Raw genomic sequence first — 19724 nt, 5'->3', positions numbered from 1 at the left:
ATTTGAGATTATGAAAAAAATATGGGACTTGATAATCCTTGTGATTTCCTTCCAACTCAAACTACTCTACAATTCTAAACTTTTTTATTTTTTAGAAAAATGAACATATCTGAATATTACTTTCACTAACAGCTCTTAATATTGGAAGTTTTACCAAGCAGTAAATCATCTTTCTTACAGGAAAGCAATGAGGTGGTCACTACATATATAAATAAAAACCCGGTATATAAGATACATGATAGTTCAAGAAAAGTTCAAAAAAAAGGACAGAAGAATTTGGGACTGGTCTTTGGTGACAAACTCCAACAATGCCAATCCACTCTCAATGAATGGTGCAAGGAGTGGAGTTGCTGCTTGGCAAATGAACCAAGACAAGCAGCAGTCAGGCTGCCAAATGAGCTGCCCTCATTGTTACCTGCTGGGATGTTCTCCCACAGAAACTAGTGCCAGAGAAGCAAAGGACATAGAAGTTTTTAGCAAATGGTTGGGCTTTGCCCTATAAATCAGAAAAGCGGAAGAACGGCATCCATAGTGCCTGCAGGCCTGTGAACAGGTGAAAGAAGGTAACTGGGAAAAAAAATAATTGTACAACTCACCAGAAATGCTGGGTTGTCTGTCCTGGACAGGCATACAGTGGATGCCCTTTAATGCTGTGTCTGCAACCATGCAGTCAGATCCAGCCACCTGGCTGGCCAACAGGCCAGGGGTGTGCAAAGCCTCACAGCGCTGGGGCTCTGGCCCGTGCCCACCTCTGCAACAGACACCTGGGACTTGGGAGCCACGACAGGGCCCAGCCCTCCAGGTACCTGTTAGGTCAAGGTACCTGTGCCCAAACTAGCAAGGAATAATAGCTATACGGCAAAATCCCAACCAGCAGTTAAGCATTTCACTTCAGCAGGCGGTTGACAAAACCTGAAGTGCCAGAATCAAACCCCAACACAGCCGCACTGACCAGGGGAAGGGGAAAACCGAGGAATGCTGTCTGTGGAAATTGCAAGGAAATCCTTCCGAGTCTTTCATAACTGAGCACAACTGCACTCCTTGGTAGACTGTGCATGTGAGATTTTTTCAGCTGAGTAATTAAAAAACACAACAACAAAAGTTTTGTTGCTTAGCATCCAACAGAAGAAGGGCCTAGAGCACAGCTGACCCATTCAGTCTGTAGTTTTTGAGGCTCCAGTGGGCTACCAAGTTCTAGTATTTCTGCTGACAACTTTTAGAAATCTTCACAGCTCTAATAGTTAAAAGCCTGGTGCTGATTTTCAAAATAGATGTATTGACAACCTGTTTATCCATTTTTTCCCCCATCTGTCCGTGATATCACTTGACTGAAAAAGCTGGCTTCTCTTTTAATAACGTACAGCCCACTGATGTTTACAAACAGTAATCTTATTCCCTCCCAGCCTTTTTACTAATTTAAACAAACTCTATATTGCCCTGATCATCCTAATGGTTCTCCTCTGTGCAATTTGCATTCATAAGTGTAATAATAAAAATGAAGTATAGTACTAATATTTTCCTAGGATTAAATGTAGATTATGGCTGCACTTCCTACTAGTACACTTGATACTTTGCATTTTATAGAGCATATAAAATTAAGTATATGAATTAGTTCATATTCTAACTGATAGACAGGCATGTTTTCTTCCATGTCACCATCCCCACTTCAATCCCAGACAATAAAAGACATTCTTAGTATTCCTAGTCCCTACGTGTATGAATTTAAGACTTATAGTGAAGTAATTTCACCCCACACATTACTCCAACATCCCCGCACCCCACCTTATTTTTTTTTAAGGGATATTCTAGTCCTCCCTCATTTAAAAAACTACTCCTGCCTTCATGTTAACAGATTCCATTAGCAGTCTTATAACTAGATTATAAAAATTATGTAACAAGATCAGTCCCAAGATCAGTCTTTATGTACTACTTACATCTTTCCCTCAAGTTACTTGTTTAGCACTCCCACTGACGTTTCCCAATTTACAAGCTGTGCTGCTGTTATTGGTCCTTCACATATACCAGTCTCAGCAATTTCCTATCATCAGACGCTGAGGTTCAGGTAAAATTTACTGCATTTCCTTACAAATTATTTTAGTATGAACTAAACTGATAAATTCATATCTCATCTGTTTCACAATTCAATCATACTATATGTTTAATTATTCCTTAAATTATGGTCTAGAATCTGACACACTGACATCAACCCAACAAATTTTGAGCTGCCTTTGGTATTAAGTCAAGCTCCTTGAAGCTAAAGAATGCTTCCATAAACAAGGTCTGGGGGGGACGCAACACCTTCAGACTAATTAATATTTTCAGCATTTCCACAGACAGCCCATTTAACAGCGCTAAACAAAATTTGGGACTGTCTGCATTCCTTCCAGTCATTCTGATTTGTCAGTGTCATTATAGAAATCAACTGTTCTGACAACTCTGCTCATTTACAGTCTGACACAATCTATGACAGTGTATCAAAGATAATTTGCCAGCTGTATACTCAGCCTGAGTAACATCTTTCTAAAAGTTATCTTTTCAACTTCTTAAAAATTTTGTCAAGTCCCTATTTCTTTCTTGTCTGTGCCTAGCAATAGATCAATAGTTTTAAGATACTTTTTTTCTCTGCCCAAGATACACTCAAGGTCTGTACCAGTAGGCATCAATCAGCACATTCTGCTTCAGCATACCAAGTCAGATTAACCAGCAGTGCAATGCCAGTACTCATAAAAGGAAGCAGTATTCATGAAAAACTCCAGCTTCCTTCATGGTAGACCTCTCCGAGGTTAATGTTTTAATTAAACAGATTTCAAGGAAGTATTAAATTTGTTTTCCCCTACACATTTCTGAGACCAACTATAAATGCTGCAATAACAAGTGAACTTTTTGTTCAGAATAAGAATACTAACCTTATCTGTTTTCTAAGCCTAAAAGCTTTTGTTGTTACATCATTTAAATTTGTGTGACTAGTGCTTAACTGCGAATATTTACAATTACAACATCCAATTTCCACAAAAATGCGCTGTATATCATGAAGAAAAGATCTTGACTTCTACTCCAAACAAGAACTATTTGAAAGATGACCCTGTTCGCCTTTCTCAGTGTACCTGTTTTAACTGGAATGTTCTTCACTGATGTTCCTCCCACAGTATCCACAAGATGTCACTATTGTAAAAAAGAACCCCCATATATGGTATAATACCTGTTCCTTTTTTGAACGAGGATTTTATTTAATGTACATATCAATCAATGCAGTTGAACGAAATATTTTTCCTATAAGAGGGCAAAACACACACTAATCAACAACATATGAAACAAGAAGAAACAGAATTATCTTCAGGAACATAGAAATCAAGACTCTAGCTACTTGATTTGGACTACCAAAAACAAGAAAAACTTTGGCAGACCACAAGAGCAGTAAGATAGGTAAAAACATTTATGGTTCCAATATTGTAAATAACCTATGTAGAAGATATTGACAGTTTAGAAACTGTAAAGAAAGAGCATTATGTGTGTGTACATATATATATAAATGCATATATATTAATAGAACAACAAGGTGTTCTCCCAGAGGCCATCAAGAAGTTTGGCGTTTTGTTTTTTTTTTTTAAAGGAAAATCTATTATAAACTAGTTCACCTGGAATACGATAAAAATGAATTGAAAAATGTGCATTTCGTGAAAACATGTGGAAAAAAATACATTTATCTGTCTCTAATTCTACTTGGTGTAGGAAACAATGGGAAGCTAGTATGTACAGAATTTCTAGATGAAAAGAAGGTATTAAACATGAAAGTCAGAATATTGCATGGAGTCATTGCACAAGTAAAAGGGTGCTATTCTTCCTGCAAATTATATACACAATTTCCTTTTACAGATAGATCTTTCAGGATTATTATTTTTTATGCGCTACAGTCATGAAAGATTCTGGAGGACTCAGAAGCATGTCTGTCACTGGGTTGGTTCTATTCAATGGCTGTACTACTAACTCACTTCCTTCAGTGGATTTCTGTGGATGCACTGGCTGTCTTTTAATGAACAACTCCATCAATTATTAACAATAGAAATTTATTCGATCTCATGCTCTCTTTTGGGTGTGGCTGCTAATAGGAGTAAAACAACACTTTCAACATGTAAAAAGAAACAGCAACAACAACAAAAAAAAAAGAGTATGTAAAGAATGGGAAGATGGCATATCAGCTAAGTAACCCGTAGGTATTTTAATATTTCTTTTAAGAGCAGAAGGGCTATTTCAGTACACAGCAAGCTAATCCAATTGAGACTTCTAATACGAATAGTAAATGATATGAACTTCTAGCATAACTATAATAAGTGAATTAAACATTTAAGAGCTTAAATACATGACCTTTAATAAGAAGCAATTATGTATGGTAGGGTTACTGGGAGTAAAACTACAGCATCAATTCTTACACTGCTTCCATCATTCAGTACTTATCCACAGCCACACTCATAACAAAACAGATTACCTTGTCTTATCAGGAAAACTATACAAATAAAATACAATTAAAAACCAGACACTGAATATGTATTTTATGAAGCATTAATGAAATACTGTGATCTGAAATTAAGAAAGGTGGGGAAGAAAATCAAACATATAGAGAAATTGAAAAATTAAGCAAACAGAAAATTAGGCAATGAAGGATCTTAGTCTTCAGAAGTGCTCAGTATGCTCACATTATTACTGCCATTATTTTTTTTTAATTTATGATCCAAAATGATTAATGTCCACGACAAGAAAGGTTTGATCCAATACTTCTGCATTACCTCCAAATAAAAAATACCAGACAAAGCTGTCAGCCCTTTCTTTTGTTAAAAAGGACAGCTCTAGGTCCACAGGACAATTTACCTCATTTTTTTCATTCATGCTTATTCTTTACAGATGTTAACTTGCATACTTGATAGGATGCATTAAAAGCAATTCTTTAAAGATGAACTCGATTGTAAATAACAAAACCTTACCTTGCCAGCTATCATTGCATACACACAGCTTCTCTCCTGTCAAATCACAGTACCCATGATCTGGACTGCCACAGTTGGCTTTACAATACGGAATATCACAGGCTTCTCCTTTCCAATACTTGTCACACTCACAGTATACCCGGCTTGGAACGGACATACTGGTTGTACACTTTCCGTGTTCTGAGCAGTTATTAGGACAAGAATTAATTCTGAAAAATATATATATATATATGTAAAATAAGGTAAATGACAAGCCAAGAGTTGATGAGAAAGATTCTTATCTGACACTTTTCCAACAGTATTTGCTAGGTAAAGCATGTTTTTTTCTGAAAATTTAAGTACTGATATAACACGAGTTTAATAATTTTACAGGCAAGTGAATTGAAAAAGAGTTCATCCAAGCTTACATACAGAGTCCATGAGGCAGGTGATATCACAAACATCTTGTACATTAACATACGTTAACACTAAGCAGAAGGACAGACCCTGTCAATTTACAAATTACCTTTGAAGGGTGAATGGGGATCCAACTGGCAACCGCTGAGAGCAAAACCCTTTATACAAGTGGTCACAATACTGCTTGAATTTTAGTACAGTTCAGCTCTGCTGCTGCAGGGCGTTAATGACGAGTCAGAGCAAGAGATCTCTAGTAGAAGTGAGTCTCAAGCTCTCCATCATAGACATATATTTAGTGGGTTTTCCTGACTGGCTTTGGCCCATGCTATAAAGCAAGATAGTATGTCAAACATCCAAGGAAAAAAAAATAAACAAAGGAAAAACAGAATAAGGAAAAAGTACAAGATGCCTAATATCCTCAAATTATGTAAAGGAAGCTCTTCATCCTTAAGAACGGAACCACCTTAAGCTTGCCTTGTTAACTCCAGAGTCAAAGATGCAAGAATGGGAAAGATTAGGCTGGAAGAAATCAGTGAGGGCTTGGGGGATTTAGCATTTCTGTGATACACCCAACCAAACACTGAGATCACAGGCAATTGACTCTTTTAAACTATGCTAGCTGGTTCCAGAAGTGTAGGCAATTCCTTGGAGATGGGAGGAATGAAGGACATTGATGTACGTGGATCCAAGAGACTCCATGAAGAGAGTATGCATCTCAGGCAGCAAGTGCCTCATGAAATCCAAAAAGGATCTGAAGTCTCCTTTCATGACTCACAGGGAAGGGTTAGGTTGAAACTCAGAATAAGCTGTGGTTACAGATCCCTGGTGATGTTAACACAGGCTCCTCCCTGTAAATGGGAGAGCCGGACAATCTTTGCAGCAATCCTTGCTCTTCACTAAGGGAGAAAGGTAGGAATTGTTCAAGGTGGGCCTTCAAACAAAACTAGTTGCAATAAGACAGTCAGGAGATGGGTTTTCATTTTCGGAAGACCACATCAGAGGATTGATTCTGTTATACTACTGGAAGAAAAAAAAAAAAAAAGGAAAAAAGAAAATTCCACTTCTGAATTGCAAGCGTCCTGGGGGCATTTGCCTAGTTTACACATTGCATTAACACCGTTAATGGCATTACAAGCTGTATAACACAGCTGGGAGAAACCTCTCCTGTCCCTGCTCACAGGGACAGCATTCTGTGGGAAGGTGAATAGTTAAGTCTTTCCAGTAACAGAGACAGGGACAGCTTAAAAGCACCCCCTCTCCTACAGGCTCCTTTAAGGACAAAAAGGGAAGGATAAAAACTGGATGGGCAGAGTTGGAAGTAGGTCGCCTAACTCCAAGAATACAAAGTTCTGGAACACATGGTTCAGGAGTAACTGCAGCTGGCATGGCGTTTCAGTCACAGATGCTGCACTCCTGTCTTCCCCCAAATAAAAGAACACAAGTAGCCTGCCAAGAAGTCAAAAAGCTGACTAGGGTACCAAACTAAGGAAAAAAGAGGGTAACAGAAGCAGAGTAAAGCAGATCAGAATGACAAAATTTAATGCAGCTATAACAAGCAGTCACAGCTTGGTATTTCTTTCAGCACAAAAAGAGTTAATGTTGGCTCATTAAAGAAAAAAAAAAACTTGAAAAGCATTCATTGCAACATTGGAAACAAAAGAACAGAGTACACAAAATTTCATAAATTATATATTCCCCTGTATAGGTAATGGAATTAAAAACTGGAAGATTTTTCACTTATTTTAAGTCTTACAAAGCAATAATGCAATAACATATACATATACAGCATGCACCATATTACCAAGCCATAAAGAATGCCGAGCACATAACTCATTTTTTAAGAATGCCATGTCATACTGCCATTTGCTCTCAAAACAAACACAAAAGTGCAATAAAAGCTTCAGGGATAACTGAAAAGAAATATCTAATCACATTAGGAAGTCTGCCAGGTGACTGCATTTTACTGATGTCAACTGAAAAATATTGAAAATACCCAGTCTTCTAGACTGCCATTTCCAATACCACATGTCTACAGAGGTTTCCCAAACTTTTATCATCCGGTAAAAGGTTGCCAAATGGCTGCAAATTATAGAAACAACCTTCTCAGGGAAAACGTAAAGACCCATTACTTAAAGAAGAATAAAGCTATGGTCAGAAAAGCAAATAGGAATTTTAAATGAGTAAAGAATCTGACAAATATATATATATATATATATATATATATATATATGTACTGTCACATTTGAAGAGCAGTGCTGGCAATCATATCCAAAAAAAAAAAAAAAAACACAGTATTTCAGAATCCGAAGGGATTAGAAGATATGAACAACATCTGCAATCATAGCAAAACTATCACATGAGCAACAGGACCAAGCAATCCTCTCTTGAACCAAGCATCCCATGTAATGATGCACCACAAGCATGTTCTAAATAAGAAAATTGAAAACAGCTGGTACATGAGGAAGAGGCACAGGTCTGTTGGATGCAACTTTAGGGCTGCTGACAGTCAAAAGCAGACTGCAGGAAAGGAAGCTTAGTTATACCAGATTAGACTTCATCAAGAAAAAATAGTAACAGTCCAGTTACGAATTATGAAGTTACAAGGTAGACCAAAATAGATGATAGAAGGGGAAAGAAAGTATCCTAAAGGTAGGAGAGGAATGAAAAAAAACCCCTGTGGGTTGGCACAGAAATAAAAGGAGGACTTTGGTGAAGGTGTCAAAATCCAGAAAAGCACATTCTGCAAGAAAAAAAAAAAAAAAAAAAAAAATCAAACAACAGATGACTCTAGTTAAAGAGAAGGGAATCAATGTGACAGCTGATATAATCTCCCTTCTATTCCATATGACAACTTGATGTGTTGGATAAATACTGTAAGGGGAACACTTTCTAGTTCCATATGGCATGGGACGAATATACTCTTAGAGTTCCCATGCAGTTGCACTCAGAGAACAATATGATTCACTGTGTTGGGTTTTGTTTTGGTTTAACCAGTGTCTTAACGAAACTCATTACAACATCTAGCACCTTGGTTTTAGAAATATAGCACAAAGCACAACTCTTATGCAGTTAATAAAATCAGTAGATAAATACCTGCCCTGGGTTTGTCTTTTTCCTAAAAGGAATGCTAGGTTAATTATCAAAGTAATTACTTTTTAAGAAATACTTACGAATAAAAAATGTTAAATCCAGTTAGATTATAAGCAGCATCACTAAAAAAGTGTAGCAGTGCATAGCCAGATGTAGTAACAACTTCAGGAACAGTTTCATTTCCACGCACTTCAGGGACTATTAAACCACTGGAAAATAAAAATAAAAAATAAACAAATACTTGTTTTCTTTAAATCAGTCTTTGGAAAAAAAAAAAAAGTTACGTATTCCAGTTGTTAATTATACAGACAAGGTAACTCATAAATCCAGTAGGGTTTTTAAAAAAAAAAAAAAAAAAAAAAAAAAAAACACGTACAAAACTTGTTCAGACCTCTGAAATTTAGTGCAGTGTTTTCCAGGGAAACAAAACAAAGAGCTTCGCCCCACAAACTAATGCAAAATTTCACATCAGATTATTCTGAGGGTGTATGTACAATCAGCGCAATTTTTAAAACATGAATTTTGAAAAAAGTCCTTCAGACAGATGCTTAAATCTTACTGACTTCCAGCATGAGCTCTACTTCCACATAGTATTTGCACTTTTAGAAGGTTATCTTATTAAAAATACTTAATTGTATTTTCCAGGTTTAAAGTGATTTCCATGAAAACATTATTTCAGATCAAAAAATACTTTTTAGAACTTCAGAAGAATGTTCTCTTTTTCAGCAAAGACTGACACAGGGAAAATAAGCAATATATTAACAAAAGAGGTCACCTGCATAAAACAGTGCCACGTTGCGAGCATAAATCAGAAGTTAGAGAAATCCTATGGAAAACACTGACAATAAACTGAAAAAAAAAAAAAAAAAGAATTTTGAAGTGAAAAATACAGGAAGAGGAACTTCCTCTTTCCTTCCATTCATGCTACAAGTCAGGCTCCTGAATGACTCATTTAACAAACAACTTTGTGCAATTTTGGGGAGGGGGGGAGAGGAGGGCAGGGAAATGCAAGCAATCACGTAACATGCATTGTAAAGTGGGAGGGAAGATGTAGATTTCTATAGTTGGGCAGGGAAGAGAGATGAGATGAGCTTTGTTGCAGAAACCATTATCATCTATGCAATTAGTATCTCAAAGCTCAGCAGCGTAATCAATATTTCATAAAATAAATGAAATACAACTTCTGCCCCACTGGGGGGGAGGGGGAGGGCAGTATACAATAAGAGACAGAAATTGCATTTCGTTGCTAAAAGAAATAGTATTTCAAAGGATAAAACTTTAACTGATTTCTAAAGATTAGGATCCTTTGCCTTCATTTCAACTGTCCAAGCATGGAATATGGAATATTAGTCTTCATTACCCTCCATAAAACTCTAATGAACTACAGCCCACTTGCCTAGAATATCCTTTCTGGAATGCTTCCCAAAATATTAGTGGAAGGGTAGGAACAAACCAACTGAAACATTCCACTACAGTCCAGGAACGGAGGAAACAAGTTGAAATTCATATGGTCTGCTTTTTGTCCCTTGGACACATAGGAAATGCTGTGCCTGGGTCTAATACTTCACCTCCTGTTTATCATCATTTGAAAGGCAAGTAACGGGTAGTTATCCAGTATTAGTTAAGTTCACTGTTTACTGTTGTTAGCTTATTCCTAAACTACAAGCTACTTGCTACGAAGAATTACAATCATTCTAGAAAACTAAATCTGATTTCAAATTAATGTTGAGTTACAATTCTTTGCAGCTAAAAAATAGTAACAAATACAACAAAAAGCAAGGAAATCCCATCATATCAGTTGACAGCAAATTCCAGGACTTTTAAGAAGTTGGTAATTTTACCTATAACTCAGGTGATGTTGCCCAATTTAGCAATCTAAAAAAATAGTCCTTAAAGTAGACATCATATCAAATGCCCTTCATGCACAAATTTAGAAGTCATTTAGTAGCTATTCTTTATAGTTTACAGATAATGCAACACTGCCCAAGTCACAAATTATGATTCTCCCTAAACAGAGTAAGATACTGACACCATTGGCATATCTATGCCAATGATTGCCTGTCTATGAGCATTAACAATCCATGCAATGTCAGCATTAAGTACAAGCCACATCGAGGATTTACGCTATGATCCCCAAAGCAAAGCATTTGGAAATTTATACAGCAATTTTTGCAGGTGTAACTTTTCATTCGTGTCCCTGTGATATTAATAGGAATATTTATATATGTAAAAGAAATTAAAGCCTCTGATGTTACTTTTCCCCTGAAACTAACAATGTCTATGTGATTATTTGGACTGCAAGGTTAATAAATACACTCACCTAAATACAGCTATTAAAGGTGCATATATTGAATCTCCATCATATACATACATATGGTCCCAACTACATTCTGTGGCAAAGTGATTAAATCTCAATCTCAGTATTGCATTAGGACTGGAGGGGAGAAAAAAAAAAAAAAAGAACAACATTGGCATAAAAAACAGCATTTGCAGAAGTATTGAGCTCATAAAATACCAAACTTACAACAAAATTGATCACGTGAGCATGACTTTATTAAAACAGAGTACTAACAAAACATTTACTTCAAAGAACAAAATTTAGGGCAAGCAAACATTTCATTTTTAACTTAGAATACTCTTATAATAATAACATCTGCAGTCCAAGTCTAACATTCTCCGAAGTTAACAGGATACTTAAGTTCATGAGAGTTTTAACCTGTGTTCAGAACCTGTAATTTAAAGCCATTAAAATATCTCATTTCATTATATTACTTTTATTTTACAATGTCAGGACCATCAGGTTTAAAGAGTCTTCAAGAGAAAAATGCCTATAAACCCTCATTTCAATATTGTATCAGTGACTGAAAGTAAAAATTTTAATACACAAATTTAAAATACCAAGCAATATTAATGATGAAAGGCAAGAGGGTAGAGTTGGTGGATTTTTTGTTTTTCATATTTTACCCAATTTCAAGGCTTATATTTAGAAATATTTTCATATTTAACAACTAATACATTTCAAAACGCATATTCTCATGTTTGTTACTGTTCCAAGGCACAACTCTGTGTAGGACATCACACTGTCCTACAGGAACTTAAAATGAAAAATAAAAATCAAGAAGAGCACTCTCTTCCAATAGAACTGTCTTTACAATTAAGTCTTTAGTGTTTTCTGGAGTATCCACTTGCAGCTGTTACAGGATCCAGTGCAGCACCTCCCCTCTTTTCTAGAATTAGGGATTTCCCATCACACCTGGGGGTCAGTTTTCACCGGGTTTTTGGAGATATCTGGATGGGAACCATAAATGTTCTGCTTTCCTACTGACAGCCTCAAGTGCAGTTCATCACTGCAAAACTTTTTGAGAGAGAGAGAGAGAGAACAAGCACGAGAGTGCTTTGAGAGAACCAAAGTGAGAGCTTTGGTTTTGTCTATTTTTTAAGAACTATCATTTTATACGTGAGTTTCTCATGCATTGACATTTTGCACCACGTTACTGGGCTGCATTACTGTCCCACACACAGTGCAGCATAGTGTTTCCTCCAGCTAATCACTCTCCCATCTCCTGAAAAGAGGAACAGAGCTAAGATCAACTTCAAGGCAGTGCTTGCACACAAACGCTGAGGCACGCTTACACTTCAGGGCAGTTATTCCTCTGCTAGTTTGGGGAAAAAGAGAAGTCTAATGAGAAGTGTAATGAAATTACAGCAATATAAAGAACGGGAGTAATTTTCTTGTGCAGCCTTAGTGGAAATCAGAGCTAGATGGATTCTTCAGCAAAATTCTGATCAATAGCCTGGGGAAAAATTCCCATTGAAATTTAACAAAGTTGTGCACTTAGCAGTTAGTCATACCAGCCCATGCCTCGTTACTTGCATGTCTGTGTTTCTGTGCTGCATAAACTGGAAAATTAGCAACAGACTCACGAAACACATAAGGTATATAAACTATGGACAAAATACGATTTTAAAACAAAAGTACATAAGGAAAACTGGAATACAAATGAAAATAGTTTACAGAAACTACCTTCCGAGCAACACACAACCAAAAAAATTATTGGACTGGAAGCATTCTGTACTTGAAGCCATTCCTGATTTGTCACTGAAGAGTAAGATAATGAGTTAAATCACAGGATCCTGTAACCACTTCTGGGACTTGCATTACGGTACTCAAATAGGCAGCAAATTTATCATCGGATTTTGAGAGCCTGCAGCACTGGCCAAATTCCAATATCACTGTAACTTTTGCCAGCAATTAGAATGGCAATGTAATTTGGCCAGCTCTAAGCAATCCTGAAAATCCTTTTTTTTTTAATCCTTATAACATTAAAAAAAAAAAAAAAAACTTTTTATGTTGTATCCAGATGCAATTTAAACTCAAATTCTTTAGATCTCTAAAATACATGGTACCAAACTGTCAGAAAATTTAATCTTCAAAAATGAATACTTACTATCCTTCGATTAACCATGTACATTTAGTTTTATATTTATAATTTATTGGTCCATCTGTTAAATATCCAGAAGGTTCTGTTAACCTACAAGAGGAAAAAAAAAAAAAAAAAACAATGCTGTAATATAGCACAGACATTTCTTAAGCATAAGAAAACAGACATCATCACATCATCAAGATGCTAACAGATCCTTTCTGGATGGAAAGGAAGTTGGGGGCAGAGGAAAGAGTTAAGTCTATTGTTATATTTGTCACTATTTTTTATTTTTGCCTATAGAAAGTAGAATTGTAATGTAAATTCTTGTAATGTAAATTCTTGAAAACATTTGGAGTGTAGAACTTCATCTAACACGTGGAGTTCATTCTTATAGGATCTCAATTGTTTTTACCCTGAACCTACCTCCCAACGATTTCATTTGATGTCCTTAGTCTGGTGTTGAGAGAGATTGTGAGCCACAGTACTCTGTTGACATGCTCTATCCCACCCAAAACAGTCAGCTGCATTGTCTCTCTCCCGTCCTGAGAAATCCTTGCTCTTTTAGCTGTTTCTTGTATGGAGTGACTAACTCTGAACATCCCTTCTGCCTTTATTTAATAAATGTTTCTACTATCCTAAATCCTTTCTGAGGATCAACACAAAGATCAGCATATTGTGCTCAAGATGCAAGGGAACCATAAGTCTGTACAGTGGCAAAATAATGATTTCTGCTTCTTTTCTATTCCAACCCTAACATTGTATTTGCTCTTTCACCAACTACTACGCTGACATTTTTAAACACAACTAGCTCTTGTAACTCTGAGTGATAACAGAGTTCAAGGTTCATTGCTATGTGTCCAGAACTTTGATTCCCCTCCCTACACACACCCTTTTCACATACATTACCTCACATCAATCCATACAGAGTGCTAAAATAGCAGATGAAATTCAATCATCTATTACCATAAAAGCCTTCTGAAATAGCTTTGTATTTTTGGCACACTATAGCTTCATTATTTGCCCCATTTTCTGCCTTCTTCATGATTATGTTCTAGAGTTCAGGCCTTAGCACACCTCTGGTAACCTTACTTCACCAGGAAAACTGACCATCCCACTCTTCCAAATGTTACAACAACGACCAATGATGCAGACACATACTCAGAAACACTCATTTCTTTCACTGCAGTGTGAAGGATAACGGTGAAGAACGGGTATCACTGAATAACAGCAAATAAACTGATTTATTTATTTACGAAATGACAAGACTTAAGTTGCTTAGAGGCAACGTTAATCAAACTGGCCAAGTGACAGCCAATTTTTCTTACCAGGAGTCCAGCTGAAAAGGAATTCGGTATCTGCTATCCTCCTATCTTTGAAGCTCTGTACATAAAGTTCAAAAATATTCCCTTTCACACCTAGAGAAAATCACTTATTTACATTTGAACTCATCCATATCAAACACTAACTGCATACTTATTACCAGAGGGCTATCATTCCAAACACAAAACCCTAAATACATTAAAAGAAATAACAACAAGGGAGCAAGAAAGAGTAACTTACAAGACAGGACATGTAAACTTTCAGGTTTTTGAACAAGCTCCTTCACCTGTTCTGGAAAACCAAGCTCCACTCAGCTAGGCACACTGTGAGCCCTTCTAGCTCCTGGTGGTTTCAATGAAAACCTTTTTCCCACTACACTTCCTTTTGATGGGATAAAAATCCCTTAAAATGGGATAAAGCTCTGTACTATGGGGAGCTGTCCAAATAAGTGTACTTTGAAACATTTTCAAGGCATCAAAGCAGTATCAGTAAGATATTTTATGTTTCTGAACAAAAAGAAGCAGACAAACAGCTAGCAACCTGAACAGGCTGGGAAAATATATATATATTTCAGTCAATTTCCAGACAAGAAAAAGTTTCCCTAGGAAAACCTAATGCACTGAGCTCTTCTGAGTGCTGCCAGTCAATGCTCCCAAAAAGCAATGGTTCCTGACAAGTGCTGTACAAATGCTGGGCAGGGGACAAGCAAAGCAAGGAACGAGGAGGCAGGGCTGGTAACCTGGGCAGTGGAGAACACAGGCAACACGCCGTAGGTTGATACCAAGTCACACGTCACCACTTTTGAAATCAAGCTACTGTTGTTGATGCTTAGCCCTTAGCAGAACGTAGTTACAGGATGAGATCCTGTGCTTGAGTGTGTGCATGCATTTTTGTGGGAAAAAAGGCAGTACTGCATAAGGTGCCAATCAAAATCATTTTAGTGCTTTCACATGGTTTAGATACAGATGGTCTCTCCTTACAGAGCAAGCCACAGAACATTTATTGTACTGCAGTAAAGTAGTATAAAACAGTATGCTTTCACAGGCATGACTGTTGGCTTCCTGGTAGCTCTATAATGCAATGGAGGTGACAAAGAATTGTTTTTATTAGATCAGTCTTTTGGCACGAGCAAAGCGGAAACCATTTCTCTTTTCACCTGGGCTGATACTTTTTGATAAATAGTTTTTCAGAGGAATAGATAACCTTTGAAGCAGCTATTGCACTGTGCTAAAAATAAAGAATAAATAAGAGCATGACATTGTTTTGCAATAATGGCCATGGAAAGCAGTGAGCTAAATGGGCTGCTCTATTTACAATAAAGTAATTCTGTCTTGCCCTTTCTTTAAGTTTCCTGAGATATACCAACATTTCTGTATCATTTTTCACTTCAAGCATTACCATCTCCCAAATCCTGTAAACAGTAAGCAGGTCAGCAGTATTACCTTCACACAACCTTTTGCCAAACAGAGGGCAATCCCCTATTGCCAGGTGCTCACAGACATAACTGCTTATGCTACGTGGTAGAGGTGTCCGGTCACTGGCAAGGGAAGGGCTCCGAGAGCACCATGGAAGCAGGAAACCCAGAGCGATCCCTGCATGCACCTGCTCCCTACTCATTTCTAAGAAACCTTCAAAAGCAAGGGACAGCCAGAAAAATGTGTATGGCCTGTTTAAACACCAAAGGTTTATCCTACTTAGGCTTCTGCTTTCCAAACAGCACTCCCAGGAGAGCAGCTGATGCTAGCGGTCATAAACCCAGATTACTTGCTCACCAAGCTCAGCAGCAGCAGCCTGCACAAGAGATGTGGCACCACGGGTTGTTCCACCCAGCAGACAGAAGCACACCAGCAACCCGAGGGCTAGAGGCTGAAGTCAACACAGGGCACTCAAAAGCAAAACAAAGGGAAATCCGTATTCCCCTGGAGCATTAGCTCTGCTACAATGCAATGGTAAATATAATTGCGTTACAATTCACATTGGTAACATTTAGATTTACCACTGCAGTGATCTTAAATCAAGACCAATGCAGTTCAAGAAAAGGAAAAAGAAAAGTATGTTCTACTTCATTCAGAAATTATTAGAGTAAAATGAAGGAGAATGAGATGAAGGGGAAGAAGGAGATGAAGTCTACGGCCTGCAATACATAAGATGTCAAAATAGATTATTAAAATGGCCCTTTCTGACTGTAATATTTATAGATGTGTGAAAAATGCAATCATGTCATCTCCTGTAATCTTATTGCAAAAGAATGATATTGTCAGTCTTTCCAGAAAGGAGCGCTGATTTAAACCTGAGAAGTCATCAGGTATTTTCTGTCAGCAGAGGAACAGAGACTCAGAGAGAAAGAAGAAACAAAAAGCAATAAAAAGTCATCAAACAGGGCAATACCAGAGATGCACTTATGGGCCTGCAGCAGCTCAATTTAGTGACAATGCGTCTTCCCACACAGCCTTGCCCCCAGACACAGCTTTTCAAAGTGCCTGGCACACGGAGACCCACAAAGCTGCTGGTAGGTGGACAGAGGTCTGAGCCATAACACAGGCTTCCAGGGGAGAAGCCATAGGGCGTATTCATAATATTACAAATACTCAAATAAAAGGAGTTACTGAATGGTTCATTTATCTCTACATTAGTCACATTTCTCTTGATAATTTTATGGAATGCTGGATTGCTTTGTAACTCCTTCTTCAGGTATACCTGAATATAAGAGACAGAGCATTCAGATTTTGCTGCTCCATTTCTTTTCTCCATCTTTTTATGAAAAATGGTCTTATTAAAAAAAAATAATAATAATAACTGCACTTCGAATTTATAAGCTCAAATCCTCCATAAATATAAGTAAGGGCAGTGTTTTCAGTTTGGGATCTTGCACCCATCATTTACACAGCAAGCAGAGGGGAAAAAGAAATAAAAAAAAGACTCCTCAAGAGATGAACGTTTAATTAAGAAAGAAGGAAAGTTTAGAACCACCCTACAGGACAAGCCAGACCCAGTGTGCACTATGTTACCAGAAGGAAATAAAGAGACCAAGAGCCCATTTCTCACCCATGACAGGAAGCAGCAACTACTTTGTGGACAATAAATGGAGGCACCGCAAGGGACACACGTATAAATTGGGAAAGCCTGAACGGAACCCGTAGCAGCTAAAGCGTCCAAATCTCTGCTACACAGGAGACACAGCCCCAGCTGCCTGCAGGAGCCACTCACACTTACAGAAATAAAAGGATTATTTTTTTCCCCCCAGAAACTTGTAAAGTATGTAAATTTAAATTTAAAAAAAAGCCAGTGTTTTCCAGGCAAAAATATTGATTAGTACCTGACAAAGATCCTACGAACTTGCATTTGATTTTCCTGCATTTTTTACATTTCTTGTAGAACCTTGCTGTCAGCTAATTTTTTCCTAATGTATATTAAAACAGAAGACTAGGAATACACTGGAGTTCTATTCCAGTGATTAATCAAGAAGAATAAATATTTAATACATTAAGATAGCATTTGTGTATGCCAGTCACACTCCCCTACTTGTTACACGCTGCTCTGCATTAATAGAGAAATGTATATGTAGAGGCAGTAAGAACATTCACTAGTTGTCACATACCAGCTAATTAAAAACATGTTCTGAAGTAGGTTCAACTTCACTCATTGACAAAAGTAACAGGGTTGGTTTCTGTAAAACATCCCTACTACTTAATTCAAGTTTCAGTTCCCCCTTCTAATTTATTTTAAGGAAAACCAAGCTCCAAAATGATTTAAGAAACACAAAAGTAAAATGAAAGTGACACATCAGCCTTTTTTTCCCCCCATACAGAATATTTGTTATTTCAAGGACATTTTTTTTTTTTATTAAAGATTGCAGTGATACATCATCTTTGAGCAGTGAAGAACATTAACTTCAGCAGGTGTTTTCTTTCCTCATTTACCATGGCTGAAAACGGCTGCTATTCCATATTCCATTTCTGTAGCGATTCCAAGAACTCCTGAAAGACTACTGCATTAAAAGCAGACATTGCTCTCAAATTACAAATGTACCAGGCACCTCACTCAGGTAATGTATTTTCACTTACATAAACGCGTAAATAAATAAAGTGAATCTCTTCCCTCTGCTGCATAATATCCATGGCACATAGACCTTGGCAGCTCATTTCCAGTTGGGCATCGCAGTGTGTGACCATAAGCTGTAACAAGGGATCTATAAAGAGGCTAGAAATGGGCACAGTCCTGTGAAGACTTGGAAGACACATGAAGTGGGGAAAATGAAGACAACATAGGAACAATAAATGTAAATTAAAATGACTACAGAAATACCATATGAGGCCACCTGAGAGTTTTCTTCTACTCCCTTAGGTGGTCCATGACTTTTTCCCCAAACCCTTGCACTGACATTCAGTTTTAGCACGCCCTATCCCAAGGCAGGACCAACCACACCGAAACCTTCCTTGCTAGTTATTTGTCTAATCTCTCCTTAATAATTCCAGTGACAGGAGTCTGCAATCTTCTTAGGCGATCTATTTTAGTACTGACTTATCCTTATTGTTAGAAAGTTTTTCTAAATGTCCAACTTATTTTTCTCTTCTCCTACTTAAACAGCCTACTTCCTGCCCCGCATGGGAAGAGAGCTAATCCCTTCCTCCCTGCTCACCTTTTACAAACATCTGCCCCAGGCTTCTCTTCCCTGACTCAAGCAAGTTATTCCAGCATTCCTCACGTGTCACGTTTTCAAGACTTCCCTCCTCCAGAACTTCTCCAATATATCCACATCACAAAATAGCAGCTGCTACTCCAGCCATATCCTGGCCAGCACAGCAAGCAGAGAATTCTTTCTTTCCTACACTTAATGCTGCAGCTTGTCTTCAGTGTAAATAGCCCAAGAACTGCCTTTCTGCATGCCAATGTGTATGCAGCCTGCTGTTCCCTGTGAGTCCTTACCTTCCTCAGAAGAAGCTCTAGCTCATCTTTCTGGGGTTAATTATGCCTACCCAAGTGTAGAAATTTGATTCCAATTCAGTCACTGCTATTTTTTTCAGACGCTGTTATATGGGATCAATGCAGCTTGCATGATCAGGACCTTGCTGCATGGAAAGTTTCATCCATAATCATTTTCTCAATGGGAAAAATCTATTTTTGACTCTCTTGTATTCACTTGAAAGTTTGTCACTTCTGGCCACACGACACACCGCCACAAGCCATGAGAAACCCTACTTGAAAAAAATAATAAAAAAAATCAATGGACTCCAGAAGAAAAATGAAAACCCATTTGCATACATTTAACATCAAGTTCTTAAAAATGCCTCTGATTTCTATCACAGCTCTTTTTCTATTACTCAGCTTAGTCACGGGCTTTCACTTCATTCATAGTGACTCCAGAAGCAGGGGCACAACAGCAGGGCCAAGTCGAGGCCCCGCACAGGGAAGGCACCCATGGCATGGCCAGCCCCACGGCAGCCTGTGGCCACCTCGTGTGGGGGACAGAACTGGGCAGCCCCGAGATGCTGGTGTTGTCAATCAGAGGACCAGGCAC

At 37.7% G+C, this 19724-nt stretch overlaps 1 protein-coding gene across 7 annotated transcripts in view; it reads right to left on the bottom strand.

Moving 5' to 3' along the window:
• The window catches only part of ATRNL1 (attractin like 1), a 489972-nt gene that overhangs the window by 435652 nt on the left and 34596 nt on the right, over positions 1-19724 (bottom strand). For all 7 annotated transcript variants that reach the window (XM_035329979.1, XM_035329982.1, XM_035329977.1 and 4 more), the window contains exons 2-5: positions 12911-12994; positions 10783-10896; positions 8543-8671; positions 4977-5185 (exon numbers count right to left, since the gene is read on the bottom strand). In XM_035329979.1, the coding sequence (XP_035185870.1) occupies positions 4977-5185; positions 8543-8671; positions 10783-10896; positions 12911-12994 (536 nt within the window). The remainder of the gene's footprint in view (positions 1-4976; positions 5186-8542; positions 8672-10782; positions 10897-12910; positions 12995-19724) is intronic.

The sequence above is a fragment of the Oxyura jamaicensis genome, chromosome 6 (assembly GCF_011077185.1).
Source record: "Oxyura jamaicensis isolate SHBP4307 breed ruddy duck chromosome 6, BPBGC_Ojam_1.0, whole genome shotgun sequence".
NCBI lineage: Eukaryota > Metazoa > Chordata > Aves > Anseriformes > Anatidae > Oxyura > Oxyura jamaicensis.
The sequence above is the reverse complement of the archived record's forward strand: the minus strand, read 5'-3'. Positions and strand labels throughout refer to the sequence as shown.